We start from the raw sequence: 23,750 nt of genomic DNA, 5'->3' as shown, positions 1-23,750 counted from the left end.
CCCACCCAAAAAAAGCAAAAAAAAAAATTATTATTATTTTTTTTTTACAGAAATCTGTTTTTTGTGCTTGTTAAGCTCTCTTGTTTTTTTAAGTTGGAGGATGTTTTCTGGGGCTGGAACAATGAGGTTCATGTATTTGAACCTGTGGAAGTCAGTTGGAGTCAACCGCAAACCTTTGTAAGTCAGAGTGATTCATGCCTTTAAACACTGCACTAAACTAGATCTATGGATCTATGAGACGCAAAGCTTTTAGTGATGTAATGTTAAGATTTCAAAGTGATTTTTTTTTCTCTTTGTGTGTGTGTGTGTGTGTGTGTGTGTGTGTGTGTGTGTGTGTGTGTGTGTGTGTGTGCGCGTGCAGGGTCGGGCTCCAGCCCCCAGAGCAGCCCACGCTGGAGCATTACTTGGGAATCGAGGCTACATCTGTGGTGGCAGAGTCATGGTTAGAGTTCTGCAGATCTTTTTTGGTTCTCCTGTCTCTCACTTTAACTCAGAAAACATTCAAAACCTCCCATTTGAAATGTGTGTTCTTCTTTTATGATATGCAGGAAACAAGGACAAGTGACATTCACAGTTTAGATCTGGAGTCATGGACGTGGTCAGAAATGTATGTATGTCTTGTCACTGTAGAGTTGTATGGAGGGTGGTGCTGTCATATGACTGTGTTCTGTCATGGAGACCGGACCCCCATCATCAAAGAGGGCAAACTTTTATCCAGTCAGAGTGCACACAGTAAACACTGATATTGGCTTGAGGTTGGTGTATTTTGGGGGATATTTCTCTGTTTCAGGTATAAACATTCTCTACTTCAGCACTTGCTTTGGTTTTTATCAACCATAGGGAAGCTGGGATTAGTATTTCATACCACTATTGAGTGTTTTGTTCCTTTTTTCTTTGGAAAAATGTACAAATTTTGGGTTTATTGTACACAAACTACCAACAGGCAGCAAATTATCTTGCAAAGTGATGGCGCCTTACGAAAGTTAATAATCAACTTGAAAGAAGGGGGTAGGACTTGTTAAGTATGTACTTCTTTCGACCCTTTTTCGAATAGAATTATTATTATTTTTAATTTCATGAGAATTTGTTATTGTTATTTATTTCTCTCGTCTTTTGTGCCATGTTTTAAAAAAGTTTTGTCTGCCGCTAACTTGGTCAAGATTTCAAATTATGACACACAAAAGGCATGGAATTGAAAATGATCATAAAATAAAAAGTTGGGTCTGTGCTCCAGTGGTGAACAGTGGAACCCCATTAGCACAAAGGTGATGAACCAAATTTTTTTTTGTATGAATAGTTTGTTTTTATAGACGTGAATCCAGGTATTTTGTGTTACTTCTTGTCCTCTGGTAATGGCGGACAAATCTCAGCTTTGGGGAAAAGAGAAGTTGGTTGTTCTTGTGAAGAACACAAGATATCAAACAAACATAAATTATGTTGGAACCAAAGAGGTTATATATGAGTACTAGAGTCTGCACTGCCAATGCTGCCTACTATACGCGAACGTCCCTTCATGGACAGTGACGTGACACCTCCTAACCGGGCAAAATATTGACAAAGTTCCCGGATGTTAATGCATAATGCCATTCTGACCTGGATATCAAACCAGTAAAATTAATTAACGTTAAATTATGTCAGGAAAGTATTAAACTTACTCTGACACCCACACATTCTGAAATATTAGTGTTGAAAGTTACACGGATCTGTGCTGTTAAGCTGCACTGCTAGGCTGAGCTGCTGCTGCTGCTGTGTTCAACACAGCGTGGCTCCTAAAACCATTACAATACAATTTATATATATTATATTTTTACACAATTATCCTTTATTGACCGAGTTTCATTCATGAAGTCAGTGGTGTGGGTGCACATCTCTGTGTGTGAGTGACGTGTGTAAGTGAAGACTTAATGGTCCGTGTCCTCGGATGACACAGGCAGGGGCAGGAAACGTACACTCTTTATCAACCAAATGTCACAAAGTGACAAGAATAACCAAAACCACTTACTTATGGAAGGAAATATTGTCTCCCTTCTTCCTCCATTTGTGATTTTGCCAACATGGGCAGCTTTCCAGCATATTCCACCTGTTTCTTGATGAGACTAATTGAACTTCTATGCGCATTACCTCCTGACTTGCCTGGAATTAAAATGGTGACCACGCCTCCTTCCTGAGACACGGCTCAGTGCGAGTGCGGACTCTAGTACTCATATATAACCTCTTTGGTTGAAACTCTGTTTGTTTGTTTTTTTTCTTTTCAGAAATATACTAAAACATGCACATCAGCATGTGCTGCTGCAACACCGAACAACATGTTATCGGTGAAAAAACACATTTTGCAGTGTTTGCCCCTCATAGTTTTGTATAAATTCAATTTCACAGAATCCCAGCGTCCACCGCTCCAGTGGGCCGGTCGTGGCACACGCTCACATCTGTGTCAGACAGCACCTTGTTCTTGTTCGGAGGTCTCAGTGTAGACTGCAAACCAATGAGTAAGTCCATGCACTTGCTCGTTGTTTCACATAATAACAAGTGTTTTCTTCTGATTGATTTCTTTCTTTCCTCCACCAGGTGATGGCTGGGTGCTTGATGTAGAAACAAAGAAATGGAGAGAAGTGGAGCATCCTTTTAAGAATAAACCAAGGTAGCAAAGCATGAGTACACACATATTTTATAATCAACAGATTTGCTTTGTCCATTTTTCACAAGTTTGAGCTATGATATAAGCATTCGTGTCTTTCATGAGAATGTTAGACGCTGAGCACATTTTAAGTTTTGTGTCTTTTCCTGCTGAAGGTTGTGGCACACAGCTTGTTCGGGCAAAGACTCTGACGTGATTGTGTTTGGTGGAAGTTGTGACTACATTCTCCTTGTTGACACGGTACGTATCACATCTGGCTTTTCCACCAAAGAAGTTCTGGTTCTTGATCAGGTTCCTTTAAGATATTTAGAGAACCTCAACCAAGCAGCCCCGTCCACATTTCCACCAGTTTGTAGTGGAATAATTCAGTAGATTCAGAATGACATGCGACACTAGTGGTTACCCGTGAATGGCACTTTTGGTGTTGACATCAACACTAGTGTGGTTTGCCAAGACAGTGGTGAAAGTAGATGTGTGATGAATGGAAGTAACATTGAAACGATTCACAAATGAAAACCTTTGCAGAATTTATCAAAAAGGAATGATAATTATTGAAATAATTTACAAGAATTGCAGTTATGAGTTGTTTACATGTTCCATACACTGTAAACACTTAACATGGTGGATCATCTACTGTCAAGTTTCTAATATTTGTAATTTTCAATGATACTCTGTGTATTTTGGCCTGACTCTACCAACTGATATGTCACATCATATAGTGCATCCAATGAATTGTGTCATAAGTTAATAATACATAGAAGAATGATGTCATTATGGTTGTTTCAGGTCCTAATATTTTGCAGTTCTACATAAACTGGAACCATACAAATGTATTTTTATGTCCAGAATATCCTGAAAGTTTACAACTTTCTCTTGGTAGAAATGCTACGACAGAGACAGAAAACACACAAAAAACTGCAATAACTTGAATTTTGCATGTTTAATAAGTTATTGAACTAACCAAATATGCAGATATTAATATTCATCTTTTCTGAATCATTTAAATGTCTCATGAATTCATTAAAATTGTATAAAATCAACTAAATATGCATGATGAACTTAAGCAAGCGAATAATTAACATTTATATCAACATTTCAAGACCAATTAACAGTTAATCGCATCCAGTGGAACAAGCATAAATTGGTCTCTGCAGACCAGCAGTTAGGATTACTTCAGTGCTTCTCTGCCAGTCAGAGAAATCTTGCAGGAAACACACGTTGAAATCCCACACTACTGATTCTGATACTTAAACCTGCTAAGGAAGCATATAAAGTTCTGATCTCATAGAAGTGCTTTTGCCTAAGTTATTTTAAATTCATTGAAAAAATGTATTTAATCACAGTGTAATGGATGTGGTGGTGGTTTGCTCCCTGTGTGAGTCTTTAAGGTATTGCGTATTAGTTGTTCACATACTTAATGATGTAAGGTAATAAATCTTTTGCAGAAGGAGAACCTTGTAAAGGGAATTACTAAATTACATAGCAATTTAGAAACAGTATGTACTATAGATAAGGTACATGTTACTGATACCAGATTTTCATAACAGCATCATTATCAGATGCATCGGATCAGTGAACAAATGGTAAATGGACCCCATGATCACAATCCCAGGTCTCTAAACTTTAGGCCACTGTATTACTCTTTATAATCATCAGCAGCTGATTCCTGAATATGTTCATTAGAAAAAGCTACAGTATGATAATGTGTAGGAAGGTTGTCATTTTAGATGAAAATCTCACAAAAAACAGCTGTTGAGTTTGTATTTTTTGCAAGAAAATGCTTTATGTTAAAACTTGAAGAATTTATAAATGTTTATTGTTCATTTTTCTTCAGGGTCACTGCAATGATGCACTTGTTTTCCAGATGCAGCCATATCCTTTGTTCAGGTAAAATAAATAAAATAAATAAATAAATGAATACATAAACATCTAATATTTGGAATATTATAATAATTGGAAATAAATATAAATAAGTAAAATGTATGGGCATTTATCATCTTTACAACATATTTTGTTTAAGGTTGTTAATCAGATTTTTACTGTCACTTTAATAAGTTAGTAATTATCAATAACTATATTAATATTATACCATAACAGTGACCATAGCAGTGACAGTAACAGCACTGACAGAAACTTGGAAAAACACATGCCATGCATGAGCCATGCGCTTTAGTGTGCATATGAGATCTGTCAATAAAGTAACGGTCCTTTTTATTTTTTTCAAAAACTATATGGATTTCATTCATATGTTTTTACGTCAGACATGCTTGAACCCTCGTGCGCATGCGTGAGTTTTTCCACGCCTGTCGGTTACATCATTCGCCTGTGAGCACGCCTTGGGAAGGAGTGGTCCCGCCCCCTCGTCGGATTTTCATTGTCTGGAAATGGCGGAATGAAAAGGACTTTTTTTCCATCAGAATTTTTTCAGAAGCTGTTAGAAACTGGCATCTGGAAACCATTCGAAAAATTTATCTGGCTTTCGGTAAAAATTTTACGGGCTTCACAGAGAATAAGGACTGTTACTACAGCTTTAAGGACCCCTTTAAGGACCCCTTTAAGGACGCTCGGCGCTCCGAGCTGCGACGACGCGGCACAAGCCACCGGACCAGTTCTAAACGGATGGCTCTGTGGATACGAGACCGTCATGTGCTCTTTCTCTGGTTATCACAAGAGCTGGACATCAGCCATTTTCCGGCAGATTTCACTTTTAACAAGAGATTTTGTCATGGAAATCCGCGCGGAGGCTTCGCGCGTAAAGACCGATTCGCTTTGGAAGCGAGACAACGGAACACCTCCGTTTCGGCGTGTCAGAGGACAAGTTTGGACATGTCCACTTCTCCACAATTTCTCTGATACTTACTGGACTGGTAAGCATTGAAAGCCGAGATAGGCATGTCCAAACTTGTCCTCTGACATGCCGAAACGGAGGTGTTCCGTCCTTAAAGGGGTCCTTAAAGCTGTAGTAACAGTCCTTATTCTCTGTGAAGCCCGTAAAATTTTCACCGAAAGCCAGATAAATTTTTCGAATGGTTTCCAGGTGCCAGTTTCTAACAGCTTCCGAAAAAAGTCTGATGGGAAAAAAAAGTCCTTTTCATTCCGCCATTTCCAGACAATGAAAATCCGACGAGGGGGTGGGACCACTCCTTCCCAAGGCGTGCTCACAGGCGAATGAAAAACTCACGCATGCGCACGAGGGTTCAAGCATGTCTGACATAAAAACATATGAATGAAATCCATATAGTTTTTGAAAAAAATAAAAAGAAACATCACAGCACAGAAACATCACTAATTCACATTTAACGTACTGGTCAAAATATTTGTGAAACTTACCAATTTGAACAGATCAGACTCTCCTGGCTACCATTTTCAACTTCCCTTCAATGCCAAAGAGCCAGCTATTGGCCAGGTGAGGAACTGAGGGAGGCGTTAGTCTTTCAGCAAAGGAAAACTATTGTTTGGTAACAGCACTGACATGAAACCTTAGGGGACATTGTAAAAATTAGAAAAATAATACTTTATGTGAGAATTGCATACCTAATGCAGTGGAGTGTGAATTAACAGCATTATTCAAAAAAATGGTAGTTTTGTTTACGAAATGTAAGAATCCTCAAATATAGAACTCAATTTTCAACCAAGCCTGAGACATCACCATTTTTCATTCAACTTCAATTTCAATTCATCATATTAAATTTATTAATCATTGAGTCTTTATTTGGGTTAATTCTTAAGAATATGCCTTCTATGTCATATTTACACTGATTACAGACCTGAAGAAAAAAATAACCTTATCTTTTGGGGCTTCTATCAGGCAGGGCACAAAATAGACAGTTACTGTGAAATGACCTATGAAGACATCCTTTTTTTAATCTGAAAATGATTTATGTAACTTGATAATGTTTCCTTAAAGTAAAAGGGGAAAAAAATACTTTTAACATGTTGACATGTTAAAAAACCCTTCAAAGCCACTTTTTTTAATCAAAATTCTTGGCTGCCTGAAATGTTTACTTGGCATTGCTCATCTTTTTTTTCCCCACCTCACAGGATTTGTGAAGATTATGTCGCAAAGAATGTGAGAAACTGTGAGATGCTTAGAAATCAGCTCACTCTGCTTCCTCCCAAACTCCTGACATCAATACAGAGGAGATCGCTGTTCTACAGACCTTCAAGGAAGCATCAGCATTAGATACAAAATGCTAGTTATTATTTAAAGTACTGTATACACTGTTTCCCCAAATTTGGAAGACTTTTTTTTTTTTTTTATTATGGTGACACATTTTATGGTGACATGGTTTATTGTTTTGCAGATACTATATGTTATGTTATGCGCTGTTGCCCTGCTGAAATACATATGGTTCTGGATGTAAGACAACCCCACTTTTTCAAGACGTTTTTAGAAAAAGACTTTCTGAAAACCAAAGTAATACTCATAAAAGCACATTTTAGAGCCATCCCCTTATTTTTTGGAAAATGTGTACTCACACACTGCTGCATTTAGGACCACAGAAAGCTTTTCTGACTGTTTGCATTTTTAACAGGGTCTTATGGCTTGCGTCTTCCAACATTACACTCTCATGTTCATATCTCTCCGATCCTTGACAGTTGAAGCTCAAAATTGAGCTTGGGTGCATCCTGTTTCCACTGATCATCCTTGCGATGTTTCTGCAGCTTATTTGGAGTTCACCTGTAAATTTGGTCAATTGGACATGATTTGTAAAGGCACACACCTGTGCATGTCAGAGCACAAACCAAGCATGGAGTCAAAGGAATTGTCTGTAGACTTTCAAGACAAGATTCTCTTGAGGCACAAGTCTGGGGAAGGGTACAGAAACATTTCTGCTGCTTTGAAGGTCTCAGTGAGCACAGTGACCTCCATCATCCATAAATGGAAGAAGTTCGGATCCACCAAGACTCTTCCTAGAGCTGAGGAGGGCCTTTAATGAGGGAGGTGACCAAGAACCTGATGGTCACTCTTTCAGAGCTCCAGCAATCTTCTGTGGAGAGAGGTGAACCTTCCAGAAGGACAACCATCTCTGCAGCAATTCACCAATCAGGCCTGTATGGTACAGTAGTCAGATGGCACCTACTCCTGAGTAAAAGGCACATGGCAGCCCACCTGGAGTTTTCCAAAAGGCTCCTGAAGGACTCTCAGACCATAAGAAACAAAATTCTTTGGTCTGACGAAACAAAGATTGAACTCTTTAGCATGAATGCAAGCATCATGTTTTGAGGAAACAGGCACCATCCCTACAGTGAAACATGGTGGTGGCAGCATCATGCTGTGGGGATGTTTTTCAGCGGCAGGAACTGGAAGACTAGTCAGGATTGAGGGAAAGATGAATGCAGCAATGTAGAGACATCCTGGATGAAAACCTGCTCCAGAGTGCTCTTGGACTCAGACTGGGGTGATGGTTCATCTTTCAGCAGGACAATGACCCTAAGCACACAGCCAAGATATCAAAGGAGTGGCTTCAGGACAACTCTGTCAATGTCCTTGAGTGGTCCAGCCAGAGTCCAGACCTGAATCTGATTGAACAGTTCTGGAGAGGTCTGAAAATGGCTGTGCACCGACGCTCCACATCCATCCTGATGGAGCTTGAGAGGTTCTGCAAAGACAAATGGGCAAAACTGCCCAAACATAGGTGCGTCAAGTTTGCGGCATCATATTCAATAAGACCCAAGCTTATACCAATTGCTTGCTGCCAAAGGTGCATCAAGGAAATATTGAGCAAAGGGTGTGAATACATGTACATTATTAGTTTTTTATTTTTAATAAATTTGCAAAAAAAAAAAAAAAAAAAAAAAAAAAAAAAAATCCTTTTTCATGTTGCTATTATGGGGTATTGTGTGTAGAATTTTGAGGGGGAAAAATTAATTTACTCCATTTTGGAATAAGGCCGTAATATAAAATGTGGAAAAGTGTAATGCTGTGAATACTTTATGGATGTACTGTACTATTGTAGATGTATATGATATGTAAAAGGTTTGTACATCTCCATGTTTTTGAGTGAACCAGATTATTTATAATCCTAGCCCTTACATATAACCATTTTTTTCTTTGAAATTGAAAAATAAATAAATAAATAAATTTAAACAAAACGAGACCATACAAAATTTTATTGTAAAAGTGGACAACATTCTTCGGGTGAATTTCAAACTGAAACCTAAATCATCAAACAGCAAAATGAGTAGTTTATATGCACATGCATGTGCAAATGTTCCACCACTGAGCGGCAGCAGGCTCACACAGAGACGCTGAGTGAAAATTGGTCTTGCTGCCACAACATTCCTTCTTCAGGAGGGTGGAGACCTGCAAGAACTGTGGTCAGGAAGTGGTCCTTAAATAAACAGTCCCAGCTCACACTCTGTAGGGTTTCTGGTTATTAAATCCAAAACCCAATTTGCACAAAACAACCAATGGAAAATTCTATCTCTGTGTGTAATATAGTCGCAGTTACTCAAAAATGCACCCTGTTGCTAAATTTGCAAGAAGGGAAATGTCTGCCTAAAATGTTCCCTCTGTTTCAGATTAACAGAGAAGTGAGTAATCAGTTACACAGGGGTAAGTGCACACTTTGCAGGAGTCCAGCAGGGTTTGGAAGGGTGACGGTGACATCTTACCCCTGGAGGAAAATTTGGAAAAAATAAATACAAACAAGTACTCCAGTATTTAACAGTGCTGCTTTTTGTGAAGAACATCTCCAGGCACCTGTAGAAGCTTCTGCTATACATCTGCCCTCACGCTGTCCCAAACTTGTCTGAACATATTTTAAATTCACGAATGCCAGTAATCCTGGCCAGGAGTTCCACAAGACTGGAAGAAAAATAGACACACCCTGGTTCACCTTCAGTTTTAGCATTTGTGATGAGGACAGCTGCTACTTCGGCTTCAGCTGCTGTTGATCAACTAAACTCTCTCGTGATCGTGTCCATCAGCTCCTCGTCTGATCCGTCGTACAGGACGAGTGGCATCGTGACAGCGACGCTGTGACAGCTGCCAAACATCCTGAGGAGAGTCGAGAAAGACGTCAGCATTGTGATGATTATGAAAAATTAAAAACCATCCTTCATTTGTACATATACTCAACAAAAATATAAACGCAACACTTTTGGTTTTGCTCCCATTTTGTATGAGATTAACTCAACGATCTAAAACTTTTTCCACATACACAATATCACCATTTCCCTCAAATACTGTGCACAAACCAGTCTAAATCTGTGATAGTGAGCACTTCTCCTTTGCTGAGATAATCCATCCCACCTCACAGGTGTGCCATATCAAGATGATGATTAGACACCATGATTAGTGCACTGGTGTGCCTTAGACTGCCCACAATAAAAGGCCACTCTGAAAGGTGCAGTTTTGTTTTATTGGGGGGGGATACCAGTCAGTATCTGGTGTGACCACCATTTGCCTCATGCAGTGCAACACATCTCCTTCGCATCATCCGTGAAGAGAACACCTCTCCAACGTGCCAAACGCCAGCGAATGTGAGCATTTGCCCACTCAAATCGGTTACAACGATGAACTGGAGTCAGGTCGAGACCCCGATGAGGACGACGAGCATGCAGATGAGCTTCCCTGAGACAGTTTCTGACAGTTTGTGCAGAAATTCTTTGGTTATGCAAACCGATTGTTCCAGTAGCTGTCCGAGTGGATGGTCTCAGATGATCTTGGAGGTGAACATGCTGGATGTGGAGGTCCTGGGCTGGTGTGGTTACACGTGGTCTGCGGTTGTGAGGCTGGTTGGATGTACTGCCAAATTCTCTGAAACGCCTTTGGAGACGGCTTATGGTAGAGAAATGAACATTCAATACACGAGCAACAGTTCTGGTTGACATTCCTGCTGTCAGCATGCCAATTGCACGCTCCCTCAAATCTTGCGACATCTGTGGCATTGTGCTGTGTGATAAAACTGCACCTTTCAGAGTGGCCTTTTATTGTGGGCAGTCTAAGGCACACCTGTGCACTAATCATGGTGTCTAATCAGCATCTTGATATGGCACACCTGTGAGGTGGGATGGATTATCTCAACAAAGGAGAAGTGCTCACTATCACAGATTCAGACTGGTTTGTGAACAATATTTGAGAGAAATGGTAATATTGTATATGTGGAAAAAGTTTTAGATCTTTGAGTTCATCTCATACAAAATGGGAGCAAAACCAAAAGTGTTGCGTTTATATTTTTGTTGAGTATACTTAGAAGAGGTGATGAGTAGGGGAGACAGGAACCATTAACATTTTTTTCCAGCACAACTTGTCACATGTCCACATTTGTCTGCTAAAAGCAGCAGTTATTTCATCATTTCATAACAATTCAAGAAGACACAGAGGACGGTTGTGACCACTTATGCTAATATTGGTGTTGGCCGTAGTAGTGGGTAGGGCTGCAACTAAGGCTTATTTTTGTAATCAATTAATCTATATTATTTTGTGATCAGACAAATAATACTTTGGATTACTTTCCAGTAAATCATAAATTATACCAAGAACTTTAAACAATGTATTTAAATAGTTTGTCATAAAAGTATTTATTTAATAAAAAATAAATACCAACGTATAAAGGATCCAATGGACCCCCCCCCCCCCAAAAAAAGTGGAAGAAACTCTTTCACACCTTCTTCCCGAGACAACCCCCCCCCCCCCCCCCCCCCGAAAATATAATAAAACAGTATTTTCATAATCAATGAATCTATTGATCATTTTCTGGATCATCAATGAGTCTTTTGTTCCATATAATGGCGAAAAATGTCAGTCAGTGTTTTCCAAAACCCAAGATGACATCTTCAAATGTCTTATTTTGTCTACAATTGGAGTGAGTAGTCAGTTAATCATTGCAGCTGTAATAGGTTCACAGTTTGAAATCAGAATAACTACTGAATTGAAAAAGAATGCTTTATTGACCATGAAATTTCTCACAGCCAGGTGAGAGATCATCAGCTTTGACACTACAGTCATGTGGCATGTTTTCCTGTAGGTGGCGAACTTTGCAACAGGCAGCACCGGTACATGTGACCTGTAGTCTGCAGTGTCAATGGTTGGATTCCTGACTCAGGACAAATGTGACGTTATACCAACAATAATAAATGGTAATTTATATAACGCTTTTCCATCTGCATCAGGCGCTCAAAATGCTTCACAATACTGTCTCACATTTACCCTGATGTCAGGGTGCTGCCATACAAGTCGCTCACTACACACCAGGAGCAACTAGGGGATTAAGGACCTTGCCCAAGGGCTTTGTGATTTTCCGGTCAGGCTGGGATTTGAACCAAGGATCCTCTGGTCTCAAGCCCAATGTTTAACCACTAGACCATCACCTCCCCAATAATAAAAAATAACAGTAATAGTTCTGTATGAAATATGTATGAAACTCAAGAAGATTGGGGGGTTAAATGTTTTTACTCAGAAATTAAAGCTACTGTAGATCTGTAGAGAACTGATCATATGACCCCAAACTTCTCCTTGATTGGTAGAAAAGGTGCTCCTGCACCCATGTTACAACTGTCCCTGTCTCCTCCAATAGTGCCACATAAACTGGGCACGTTAATTTGAATTCGCATGAGGACGAAGAAACCGTTCCAACAAATCAGCAGTAAGCCATGCTGGTTTGTGGCTTGCTGTCTGAGAGTAATTATTTCTTATTTGGACCTTCGGAGTGAAATTAATCTGGAGCATGCTCGACTTTTATGTCTCCAGTGAGCCCAGAGATTAATTATTTATCTACTTACAGTTGTTTTTCTGTTGTGGGAACTTCTTCCAACAAACAGTCCTGTGAGAGAAAACATGCTGTTGTCACTGGACTCCATCTGATCACGTGAATGATTTATGAGAAACAAAGCTGTGTTGCCAGAAAAGAATTAATCACGTCTTTTCAAGACGATCTACTAAAAAGATGAATCCTTACGTTCTGCTGCGCGGAACGGTGATTTGCGTGTTTTTTAATGTCTGTGAAAGCATCACTATTTACATCCTGGTGAGAAACACGTGGCTGCTGCTCCTCGCAGGGCTCCTCTGTGCTATTGCGCATAAAATGGCACAGTCCGTATGTTTTGGATCTGGTCTTTTTAGGTGGTTTCGTCTGCTCAGAAGCCTTCTGACGGTCCTCGCTGTCTGCCAGAACCTCGTCCAGGGCTCGGTCCGTGTCATCGTCCTCAGCAGCGCAGTTCTGGCTGCGGCGCTGCGCCTGCGCACGGTTGCGCGCGGTGCGTAAAAACGCGTGGATTTTGCGCGGTTTGAAAGGAGGGCTGTCCACGGTGGGTGAAGCGGCAGCGGCATCAGTTTGGGCCACGTTCACTTCCCGAATAGGTGCAACCTTCTTGCCTCTACTCGAACCGGTGCCCATGTTCGTCCAAATCCAAGCGCCCGTTCCGCTTCTAAATCCTCCGTCTCCAGCGCGCGATGGAGTTGATAATTAAACAAGAACGTCTCGATGCTTGGCGGGTTTAAAGGTCACGCTGTGAGACGGTTCTCTGGCTAAAAATAAATAAATAATATTTCTGCAAAAAAAAAAACCCTGAGCGACTTTTTCATGTTTTTAAAGAAAAGCACCAGTGATGAGAACCAGATCCAGACTACAGAGTCGATTCCTGTTACATAACAGACTTTTAGGCTCAGAAAACCCCGCCTTCTTGTAGAGGAAACATCTGGACAAATTACAGTTGTTCTGCCTTTTCTCATAGAAAAAAAAAAAAAATCCAAGCAGGAATTAGTGAATAGAGTACACAGGACTTAGTATGGACATGATGACTAGGTGGCAGTTATTTAGACTTGATCCTAGTTTGTGTTCAGAAATGAGGTCAAGAGTGAGTGAGTTCCTCTCTAAGCCAGGACAGGCTCACCGATGAATCAGAGGGACATTCCTTTGCAACAGCTCCCCAGACATTCTTCTAAAAGCTTTTGTTTGGTCTACTTGCACTTACAAAAGACACAGCAGGGGTGTCACAGTGCCAGAGACATCCAACAAGTACATCCGACTAAAGAAGTTGTTTGCCATGATCTCTTTTTCCTCACTTGTTCGTGCACACGGTGTACAGTTGTGCAACTTTTCTTTTTGGGAGGATGACCAAAGTCAGGAATACCTGCTGTTTGGATAATTGGCAGCTCCTTCCCAGACTGTGTGACAAGAGTCCAGGATGCCTCGCAAAGGAAGTAGATTTTTAAAGGATACATGTGTGGAACATGTTAGAAGTTGGATGTTCTTAATTAGAGGTGGAAAGAACACTGTTCCTTTACTTCACTGTCACCAGTGTGCAATATTTGACTTGAAAGGCTACATTCACATTAATTATGACATGAATCAGATTTTGACTGCATGTGACACACACACACTTGCACACATGGCTACATTCACATTACCAGCTGTAGTGAACTTAAACCTTTTTTTTACTACATCTGATTTTGATTTAGCATATCAAGAATACTCAGGGGAGAAAAAAAAAATCACATTTATGTCACGGTGGATTAGTGGTTATCCCTGTTGCCTCACAGCCAGAAGGTCATGAGATTGATTCCCACCTGTGGTCTTTCTGTGTGGCGTTTGCATGTTTGCTTGTGTTCACTCTGGGTGCTCCGCTTGCTCCCATATCCAAAAACATGCAGATTAGGTGGATTGGAAACTTTAAATTATCTGTAGATGTGCGTGCGGGTGTGAATGTGTTTGTCGATATGTGGCCTTGCGACAGACTGGCATCCTGTTCAGGGTGTACCCTGCCTCACACCCTGTGACTGCTGGGATAGGCTTCAGCCATCCCCTGACCCTTAAATAGAGTAAGTACTTGAAGATGAGTGAGTGTGTTATGTAGAGGGGGAAAAACAGATTCAGCTCACTCAGCTGGCAATGTGAACGTAGCCTGAGTTACATAATGAAAAGACAAGTGTGCTATCCTAATCATTTTTTCCATGTGGTCACATATTCCCTCTCCAGTTCAGCCATGCTCTCTAGTGTGGATCTTTATTTTTATTTCAGAAAAAAAATGAAGTTTTCCCCACATTTAGAGGGAATAACTGAAGTGCAGATGTTTTTGTGATTATGCAATAATTGTAGCTTGCAGTACTCACTTTTCAAAAAGCAGAATAACATATTAATTCAAATCCAAATTGTAGGATTTGCTCAGAAGTGGCACTCTCTAATATAAACTGCTTTCCATTTCACATGGTGTAATATTTGTGTTGATTAAACCCTTATTTCTGGTATTTTCTGCTAACATCAGTGTATCATTGAGGCCATCAGGCAGCCACATCTGGGAAAGAGCTCAGTTTCCAGAGGAGGGTGGGTGGGTGTTTGGGGGGTGTTCGACAGATCCGACTTCTCTCTGCTTCAACTGTAAAGACGGCCAACGATCCTAGAACATCATGGTTTAGAACCTCATTATTGTAAGCTCAATTCCTAACAACATGGAAATCATATGTTTAACATTTACCTCCACTGCCACAGTTGTTATTTAGATGTTATAACACAACTCTGCTGCTAATACGTTATTATTAATAAAATAAGACAGTGAACTCCAAATCCCACAATATAACACATTCGGCAGTTTTTTTTTCACAGTACAGACATATTGTGCCTGGGATGAGTGCCAAAAGGTTGGGTGGGTGGGGGGGGGGGGGCAGTGTCTTGTCTGAGGGCACTTCAACAATAAAAAAAAATGTAATGTGTAAAATATTCAAGTGGCTTATGTTGCTTGACATCTTTGGCATATTTATATTTCTGAACACTGTGGGTCACCAAAAGCTGCTGATACAAATTGGATATTGGTCCTTATTTTGATCTTGGACAACCTGTCTACTAAGCAACTTCTGGCTCAGTGTTGTCAGTTTAGCGATGTGACAAACAATAACGGATGGTCAATAATCAGTCTTTGATTTGGTGGGCAATGAATCAGTCCAGCAATTCTCCTCAGCTTCTCTGAGGGGACAGACACAACTTTGTCCAATGCCAGGGAATGTTGGGTAAACAGAGTTCAGTTAGTAGTAGCACTCTTTCAAAAGGGGCTAGGCAGTAGTTTGGCCAAAAACACATAAATAAGTTGGATAAGCAGGAGATATCATATTCCAGTGTCCATATGGCAGGTTTAACCAATAGTCAGGAATCATAGAGAGGTTCTGTATTGAGGAGTTCATGAAATATTACAAGATCACACAACAGGAAGCAAAAGAAGGAGGTCCAGAATAATAGGAAGTTCAGTGCAGTGTCAGAAAACACAAAGACACAGGACGTGAGAAAGCAGGGTGGAACCTAATACAATCTGGCAACTAGGAGACATTTTCACTGAGCTTTTACATGATTTGATTAGATCTGGAAGGGTTCTGAAACACTTCGCCATGTATCAATTTTGCCTCCACAGTAGTTTGCCTCCATCACATTTCAACCCCTAATGTAGAACTAATACTATTAAACTGGTAAGGCAGTGCATGTTTGCTAAGCTTTATTATTATATTGTAGAATGTATAATATTTGTAGGGGTGGTGGCCAAGTAGTTAGTGCGCTTGGTTTCAATGTGGAAGGTTCCAGGTTCAAATCCCACCCCTGCCACATTTCTCCATTTAACGTGGAGTTGCATCAGTTGCATTACTTACTAGAATGTATAATATCTATAGTAGGGTGGGCAAGGTTAGACCTTACGTATGTACAAAAACAATGAATGACCTATATACTGCAGTTTATATTGGGGGCAAAATGACATGGAGGTGAAGTTGACAGAGGACGAAGCGTCTTGCTTTCTCTGGACACAAACACAGAGGTCAACAACCTGGAAATCAGAACTAAAACAGAGGCACTGTTTTTTTCTAGCTTCTTGGTTTAAGATATTTTAAACCATAATGTTATGCATAAATAGGGGCGTGGTCATTGTGAGTGACAGCTGCTGACTCTCAGAGGCCGCTCAGTGTGGCTGTCTGTCATTTTGAGTATTTTATTACAAATACACTGGATAATATGGCTTGTTGTGTGGTGGAATGTCCTAAATGATCACCAAAGACATCCCTGCTACAATATTCGCACTGAGTGAAATTCCCGTCGTATTTAATGTTGTATAATAGCATTAGCACTTTTAATACCCACACCAAAGCAAACCATTATAAGAACAACATGCAGTCCCAAAAAATATGATTTAGTAAAAGACCTGAACTGAGATGAGCCTGTTAGCATTGTCTGGACTCGAAAATATCTATTTATGGGTTTGTTATGACATAGGCAGAGTCAGCACTGCCAATGCTGTCATCATGACGACACCCACATATGGGCTTCATATTGCCTGTTCGGGTTTCTGTAGAAAGCTAATGGGTGACATCACTCAGGGTTTAAACAGTATGTGTACAGTCTATGGGGCTAAGTGGAGGTTTTCATTATGGTTTTACTTTGCTGTGGACATTAAAAATTTTATGTTTATTTCCTCAGTACTCTTGGATTAATGACCTAACGTCTTCACGCTACTGACAGCTACTACAAATGCTAATGCTGTTAGCATCTTAAGGTGCACTGACACATGCATTACTTTGATTCACGCACTTGCATGACATGTCGTGCAGGAGAGTAAACTCGTCTAACGGGTGCAGACTGAACGTGAGAGGGGCGCCGGTGCGTGCAATTGTGCAAATAGAATTTTGAAAAGTTAAAAAAATCCTTGTGTGTAAATGTTGTGCGATGTGGCGCGATCTGCTCACCAACACAAAGTGCAGCTCATCAAGTGGAGCAAAGAAGTGAACAGAGCGGGTGGTTGCGTCAGTGGATCGCATCAGAGCACAGCTCGTCTGAACGATTATCACGAGATGTTAAATCTACCATAAGCATACTTTAACAGCCAGTTTTACCAAGCCATGACAATGTAAACATGACAAATAATTACCTTTTTAAATGACTCCAAATGCTTTCTCCAGCTCATTCAGCACACGCGCACGAACAGCGTTGCTGGAGCGGTTCTCTGTGATTCAAGAAGCGATTAGAGCCATTTTCAACAGACAACTTGCAGAGAAAATGATTAATCCCCTACAAAATAATTATTTTATATACGCAGCGTCCAGTGTAGAGCACGTGGCAGGCGGTGGAACAAAGCACAGCATCCAGCTGGGAACACAAAGGGTGGGGTCATCACGACGACGTGTGTGCAAGTGTGTGAATCCAAGTCATGCACGTGTCAGTGCACCTTTGCTGGCAAGCTCAGCTAACAAACTGACCTTGGTTGTGGTGTTTATTCCATCATATTTTGGGGGGGGGGGGGGGGTGAGTGGTGGTTGTTGTAATGGTTTTGCTTAGCTGTGGACATTAAAAATTATGATCCACTTATTTTCTCAATAACCATAAATTACTAACATCACATAGTTGCGAAAACTGCTAAAAATGTTAACACCATTAGCATCAATCAATCAATCAATTAACATTTATTTATAAAGCGCTTTACAGCACCGACTGGTGTCCAAAGTGCTTAACATTAAAAACACAAATTTACAAAAATAAAACACATATAAAATAAAATTTTAAAACAACACATAAAAAAGAACATAAAAATAACAGAACATGTCACCTCCCCACTAAGTGTTAAAAGCCAGTTTAAATAAACTTTAACTTAGATTTAAAAAGTGCTAGGTCAGGAATAGTACGTAACTCAAGAGGTAGCTCATTCCACAGTCTGGGGCCAGCTACCGCAAAAGCATGATCACCCCAGCGTTTATATCTTGACCTTGGAACATTTAAGTAAAGCTGGCCAGGCCTAAAGCTATATCCCGCAACAATTTCACTCGACTCACATATGCTTAATCTCTTCGGAGAACTAACCACACAATAAGCCATATTATTACAGATATTTGTTAATAAAATGCTTTAAAAAGATGGGGGTTCATAGTAACTGGAGCCAGCAGCCTGAGCCTCTGGCAGACCACAGCATCAACACATGAGCAAGCAAACAAACAAACAAGCAAAAACCAACCACCCAAACAAAAAATAACCAAAAAGCATCAGCATACAAGCTTTCACTCAAAGCAGCCATGCCCCTAACGTATTATAACTAACACATGAACTGTTTAGGACAATAAATATAACTAAATATAACTAAGATACCATGAATTGATATTTAAAGTATAGCAGTGGTTTGATCTTACATATATTTTTTGATCTAAGTTGTTTTAATTTCCTCAACTTGCTTGAGCAAAGATGACAATAACTAGTGTCACCCCCCCCCCCCCCCCCCCCAAAAAATGACAGCACTCATGGTCAATATTTAGTCATTTTCCAATTACTATTCTGACTAATATACTGAAATACGGTCATGACATCTTGAAATCTTTTACATATGCTTTCAAACCAACATGCATTTTTAGTAGTAATAACAACAATAAAACAACAATAAATAATAACAATGCCCACCTAGCGTTGGTATATTTATTCAAATGTTGTTGTACCACTAATGTCTGATGAAGTATATTGCTTTTATTACTGTTTCAAGCCCATTTACTCTCCTTCATTTCTTCCAAAAACAATTCTTGCACTTTCTCGCAAACAAAGGAGTTGTTAAAGTGGAGTCCAGCACTCAGAATTCTGATTGCTAGCAATGCTTTAATATGACTAGTGTTGTTAAAATGAAAGGCATTTATTCTTGTAGCTGATGTTCTTCATCCATGACATGGTGACGAGGGTAGAAAAGCTCCAGTAGGTGGAGCCAGAATCCAAGAAAAGAAAACTGGTGCCTAACAGTAAAGAAAATCCAACGGTGATTGTAAGTGGAGCCTGCAAAGACATGATAACTGTAGCTTTAATTAATAAAAAAGAACAAAGAAGTACATCAAAGCACTTCTTGTACAAGCATGACTCACTAACAGCCACAACATAAGACAATGGAAATAAAGATGAAAGATAAAAGGATTATGTACACAGCATGTGTACAGGGTAATGTGCTGGCCTAATGGATAGTGCCCATATTTCCAGAGGAGAAAATTCCTGGTTCAAGCCCTCCGCTGTTGATTTGCCATGTAATGTGGAATATTTCCAACAAGGGTAAACGTGTGTCAAATCAACATGCAGATCTGCTGTAGTGACTCCAGCAGGGAGAACAAAAGGGGGGAGGAGTTTACTCCATTATTTTGAATATAATGTGCCCTTTTTCCAATTTGTGTCCACATTAAACACACGCTTCAGTTTTCTCTATGTCTGTGATTCTTCTAACAGTCTGTGGTCAGTGGTGTTGTGACCCATTTTCTGTCAAAAGGCCATGTAATCAACAGAAAACAATTACTGCCTGGCTCAGCCGCTCCAAGCACTCAATACCAGCATCTGCTCACTTCCTAATTACCTACCAGGTAAGAGGCTTCATTTGGAGAGAAACTCACAACAATCAGTTCTTGTGTTATCCTTGGCTTGTTTGTCAGCATGCTACTGTGTCAAACTGGAAGACTCAGGTCTATCAGATTCAATTTGGCTTGATTTAGTCTGCTTTTTACCTTTTGTTGGAACATTATTATTTGGTTTTATGCCTCTCTTCGGGCTGGTTTCTTATACCAACAGGTTTCACACTCTCTAGGCTCATTTCACCTGTTTGCTCCTAACCTGCTAACTTGCACTATGCAGCTTTAAATATTTAATTGTTCTCTGGCTCTTTGAGACACCTTCAATGGTTGACAGCATCTAATGCCAATTAGAGCACTTTGCCATGGAGCATGGTTTCAGATAAATGGCTGTAACTCTGCTGATGTGGAACAAATAATTCAAGGCAAAGGTGTTTGTCAAACCTGCTGCATATTCTTGCTTTCTTTAACATTGTGCATTCAATGCTGTGTCAGGAAAGGCCATAAAAAGAAACATTTAAAGGGGTAATTTTGTAAACAAATCAGTTTTTTGTCAACCTTCTGCAGTAAGATGGTTAGAGTCTGATTACATGCTCATACGGCCGAGGGTATTGTGATATATTTTCATCTTAAAAGTCCCATACTTCTATGATGGTGCATATGGTTATCTTCCTAGAAAGTTGTTTCAGCTTCTCCCCCCTTGACCTAGGATCACCAAATCACACCCAATATAGACTTGCGTGTTGATATGGCACACATTTTTTTTTGCTGGATGCCCTTCCTGATGCAACATCGCATTATATGGAGAACAGGCACTGGATCAAGCGCACTAACCACTCGGCCATCAGGCTGCCCTCTAAGCCAAACCGGTGCCTGAAATGGCATGGTTTAGATTTTCTGTGACATAAGTCAGATATGCCCCTTTTCTGAAGGTAAAAAAGGATTGGTCAGCAGAAAATGATCATTTAACACAGCAGTCGCAGAGATGGGTCTTCTTAGAAACCTTTGTCATTGTGAGGATGCATCATAATTGTTCTTTTATTAATGTATTTTTACTGTCATTATTAATGGATAAAGTGAACCCAAAGAGGAACGCAGACACACAGTGAGAACATTGCAATAAAAATGGCATATTTACCACACCAGGCAAGGTAAGTAAAGATGATCAGACTGGAGAACTGGTTGTAAATACAGAGTGTTACAAGAGGAAACGCAACAAAGCGGAACAACAATAAACAGACAGAAAGCATGCAGAACCATACAGAGTAAAACCAAAATTGAATGCAGGTGCATGATTACAGATAAGGCTCAGGTGTAGCTTCCAGTCGAAATCAGTTAGCCCGGACTAGAACACAGACTACTTATGGGTTTTAACTTAATATTCTACTCTTTACTAAAGACATAACATGCTTATTTACAACATATTCCTCGATAAATTTACCGTACCTTGTAGCCACTTTCGACTGAAACTAAACTTTCTCTCCCCGTTTGAGCTCCATCACGTTTCTTTGCGTTTGCTCACCCTCGTTTTTTACCTTGTGTCAAGTTACCTTCCGACACTATCCTTTTTGATACACTTCCGGGTTGAAAGGAAGTACAAAAATAAAAGCACAATAAAACATCTAATGGAAATAAACTTTACCCTTGGGTCATCACACTCCCACCAAATAATTTGGTGTTTTAACACACTTTAACTTAACACACAAATTATTTCCTTACATGAAATGACCATTTTACAGAAAATTATGAACTTATAAACCTTCCTGCATTTTATATTGAACTTTATCTCTAACAAGCTTCTAATAGCAGAATCAACTTGTGAACTGGGCGTTCTACCACAGATACCTTACTCACGCCTTCACCTCTTTTGCTCAGATTTTTATCTCCAAGCAATACCTTCACCCGTCTTACGAGCCCATCTTTGTCTGTTACAGTTTCTGAGACTCTTCCGAGCCTCCACACAGATCGTGGTTGTGTTTCGTCCATGTCCATTATTATATCACCTACTTGAATGTTTCTCTTAGGCTTGTGCCATCGTTGTCTGACCATGATGTTGTGGAGGTACTCCTTCCTCCAACGGCTCCAGAACTGCTCTGCCAGATACTGCACTTGGCGCCATCTCTTTTGTCCATACAGGTCCTCCCGAACAAACCTTCCTGGGGGGGGTAAAGCGGTGGTAGCCTTCATGGTGATGAGGTGATTAGGAGTCAGTGGTTCCAAACTGTTCGGATCATTGAGGTTGTCTGTTGTGAGTGGGCGGCTGTGTACGATCGCTGCTGCCTCGTACAAAAAGGTCCTTAAGGAAGTGTCATTGAGTCGACTAGGCGAGAGGCTGAGTGTATAGTTCAGAATATTTCTCACAGTCCTTATCTGTCGCTCCCACACTCCACCAGCATGGCTTGCATGAGGTGCATTGAAGACAAAATCGCATTGCTTTTCTGTGAGGAAAGTTACTAGTCTCTCAGCATCAACTTCCTGTAGAGCTGCATTCAATTCATTTTTGGCGCCTACAAAATTGGTACCGTGGTCACATTTAATCTGTTTGACCGAGCCCCGTAATGCGATAAAGCATCGCAGTCCATTGATAAATGCATCAGTTGTAAGATCATCCAACATCTCAACATGAATGGCACGAGAATAGAAACATGTGAAGAGGAGACCATATCTTTTGTGTTCTTTCCGTCCTTGTTTTATCAGAAATGGACCAAAAACATCCATGCCGCAGTAGGTAAAGGGTGGAGAGGGTTCCATTCTTTCCACTGGGAGATTACTCATTTTCTGACATTCCACAGGTCTCCTAAGTCTACGACAAAACACACACTGGCGAACATAGGATGCAACTGCTTGACCCAGTCTGGGAATCCAGTAGCCATTGGATCGTATTTCATTCATTGTCATACCTTTGCCTTGATGATTAACCCTTTCATGGCAATGTGCAATTATCAGTTTTGTGACATGATGTTCTCGAGGAATGACAGTTGGGTGTTTGAAAAAGCTTGAAAGGGATGAGTGGTGCAGTCGTCCTCCCACCTTGAGCACAGCATCTCTGTCCAAAAACATGTCAAGAGGGTGCAGTTTGTTGTTACTCGGTAATGGTCTACCTTTGCTTAGTAACTTTATTTCTTCCCAATATGCTTGTCTTTGGAGAGCTTTGATGATTACAAGCTCTGCCTTTTGTCGTTCACTTACAGTAGAGTGTGCCTTTGATTTATCCTTCAGCAGACGGCGTCTGAGACGTGCTACAGCACTGATGGCATGAGACCAGGATGAAAACTTTACCAGTCGATCAGCAAGACTCACATGTTCGGTTGTTTGTGTGTGTAATATTTGCACCTTCCTCACTTCTGGATCTCCGATTGGAAGTTCAATACTCTCCTTTGTGGGGTGGTGTATTTCCCTTTCCCACAGGAATTTAGGACCTGTGAACCAGTCAGATGACAGTAGTTCATCCATTGTTGTTCCCCTGGATGCCTTGTCTGCAGAGTTTTCACAGGTGGGAACATAAAACCACTGTTGTGGGATTGTACTATTGCGAATCTTCTGTACTCTATTCGCGACAAAGGTGTGGAAGCGTCTTGCTTCGTTATTTATGTATCCTAGGATGACCTTTGAATCTGTCCAAAAGAACTCTTCCACATTGTCATACAGTAGTTCTTCTCTGAGCAGGCTACTCACTGTGACTGAGACTGCTGCTGCAGTGAGTTCCAACCTTGGGATGGTGGTGACCTTTGTGGGAGAGACACGAGCCTTTCCCATGACAAAAGCACAGTGAACATCTCTGTCACTGTTTATCAGTCTTAGATATGAACATTGTCCGTATCCAGTGGTGCTTGCATCTGAGAA

General features: G+C 40.4%; 2 protein-coding genes across 4 annotated transcripts in view; one reads left to right on the top strand and one right to left on the bottom strand.

Annotated features, from left to right (window-relative positions):
• The window catches only part of LOC117500877 (kelch domain-containing protein 1-like), a 23,556-nt gene extending 16,353 nt beyond the window's left edge, over positions 1 to 7,203 (top strand). For all 3 annotated transcript variants that reach the window (XM_034159660.1, XM_034159661.1, XM_034159663.1), the window contains exons 7-14: positions 94 to 177; positions 362 to 442; positions 549 to 607; positions 2,377 to 2,486; positions 2,566 to 2,638; positions 2,791 to 2,875; positions 4,470 to 4,522; positions 6,677 to 7,203. In XM_034159660.1, coding sequence (XP_034015551.1) covers positions 94 to 177; positions 362 to 442; positions 549 to 607; positions 2,377 to 2,486; positions 2,566 to 2,638; positions 2,791 to 2,875; positions 4,470 to 4,522; positions 6,677 to 6,818 — 687 coding nt within the window. In that variant the 3' untranslated portion in view covers positions 6,819 to 7,203. The remainder of the gene's footprint in view (positions 1 to 93; positions 178 to 361; positions 443 to 548; positions 608 to 2,376; positions 2,487 to 2,565; positions 2,639 to 2,790; positions 2,876 to 4,469; positions 4,523 to 6,676) is intronic.
• Positions 1 to 23,750, bottom strand: part of LOC117500875 (DNA polymerase epsilon subunit 2-like) — a 229,403-nt gene that overhangs the window by 21,996 nt on the left and 183,657 nt on the right. The window lies entirely within an intron of this gene.

This window comes from Thalassophryne amazonica, chromosome 19, assembly GCF_902500255.1.
Source record: "Thalassophryne amazonica chromosome 19, fThaAma1.1, whole genome shotgun sequence".
Taxonomy (NCBI): domain Eukaryota; kingdom Metazoa; phylum Chordata; class Actinopteri; order Batrachoidiformes; family Batrachoididae; genus Thalassophryne; species Thalassophryne amazonica.
This window is presented reverse-complemented; position numbering and strand designations above follow the sequence as displayed.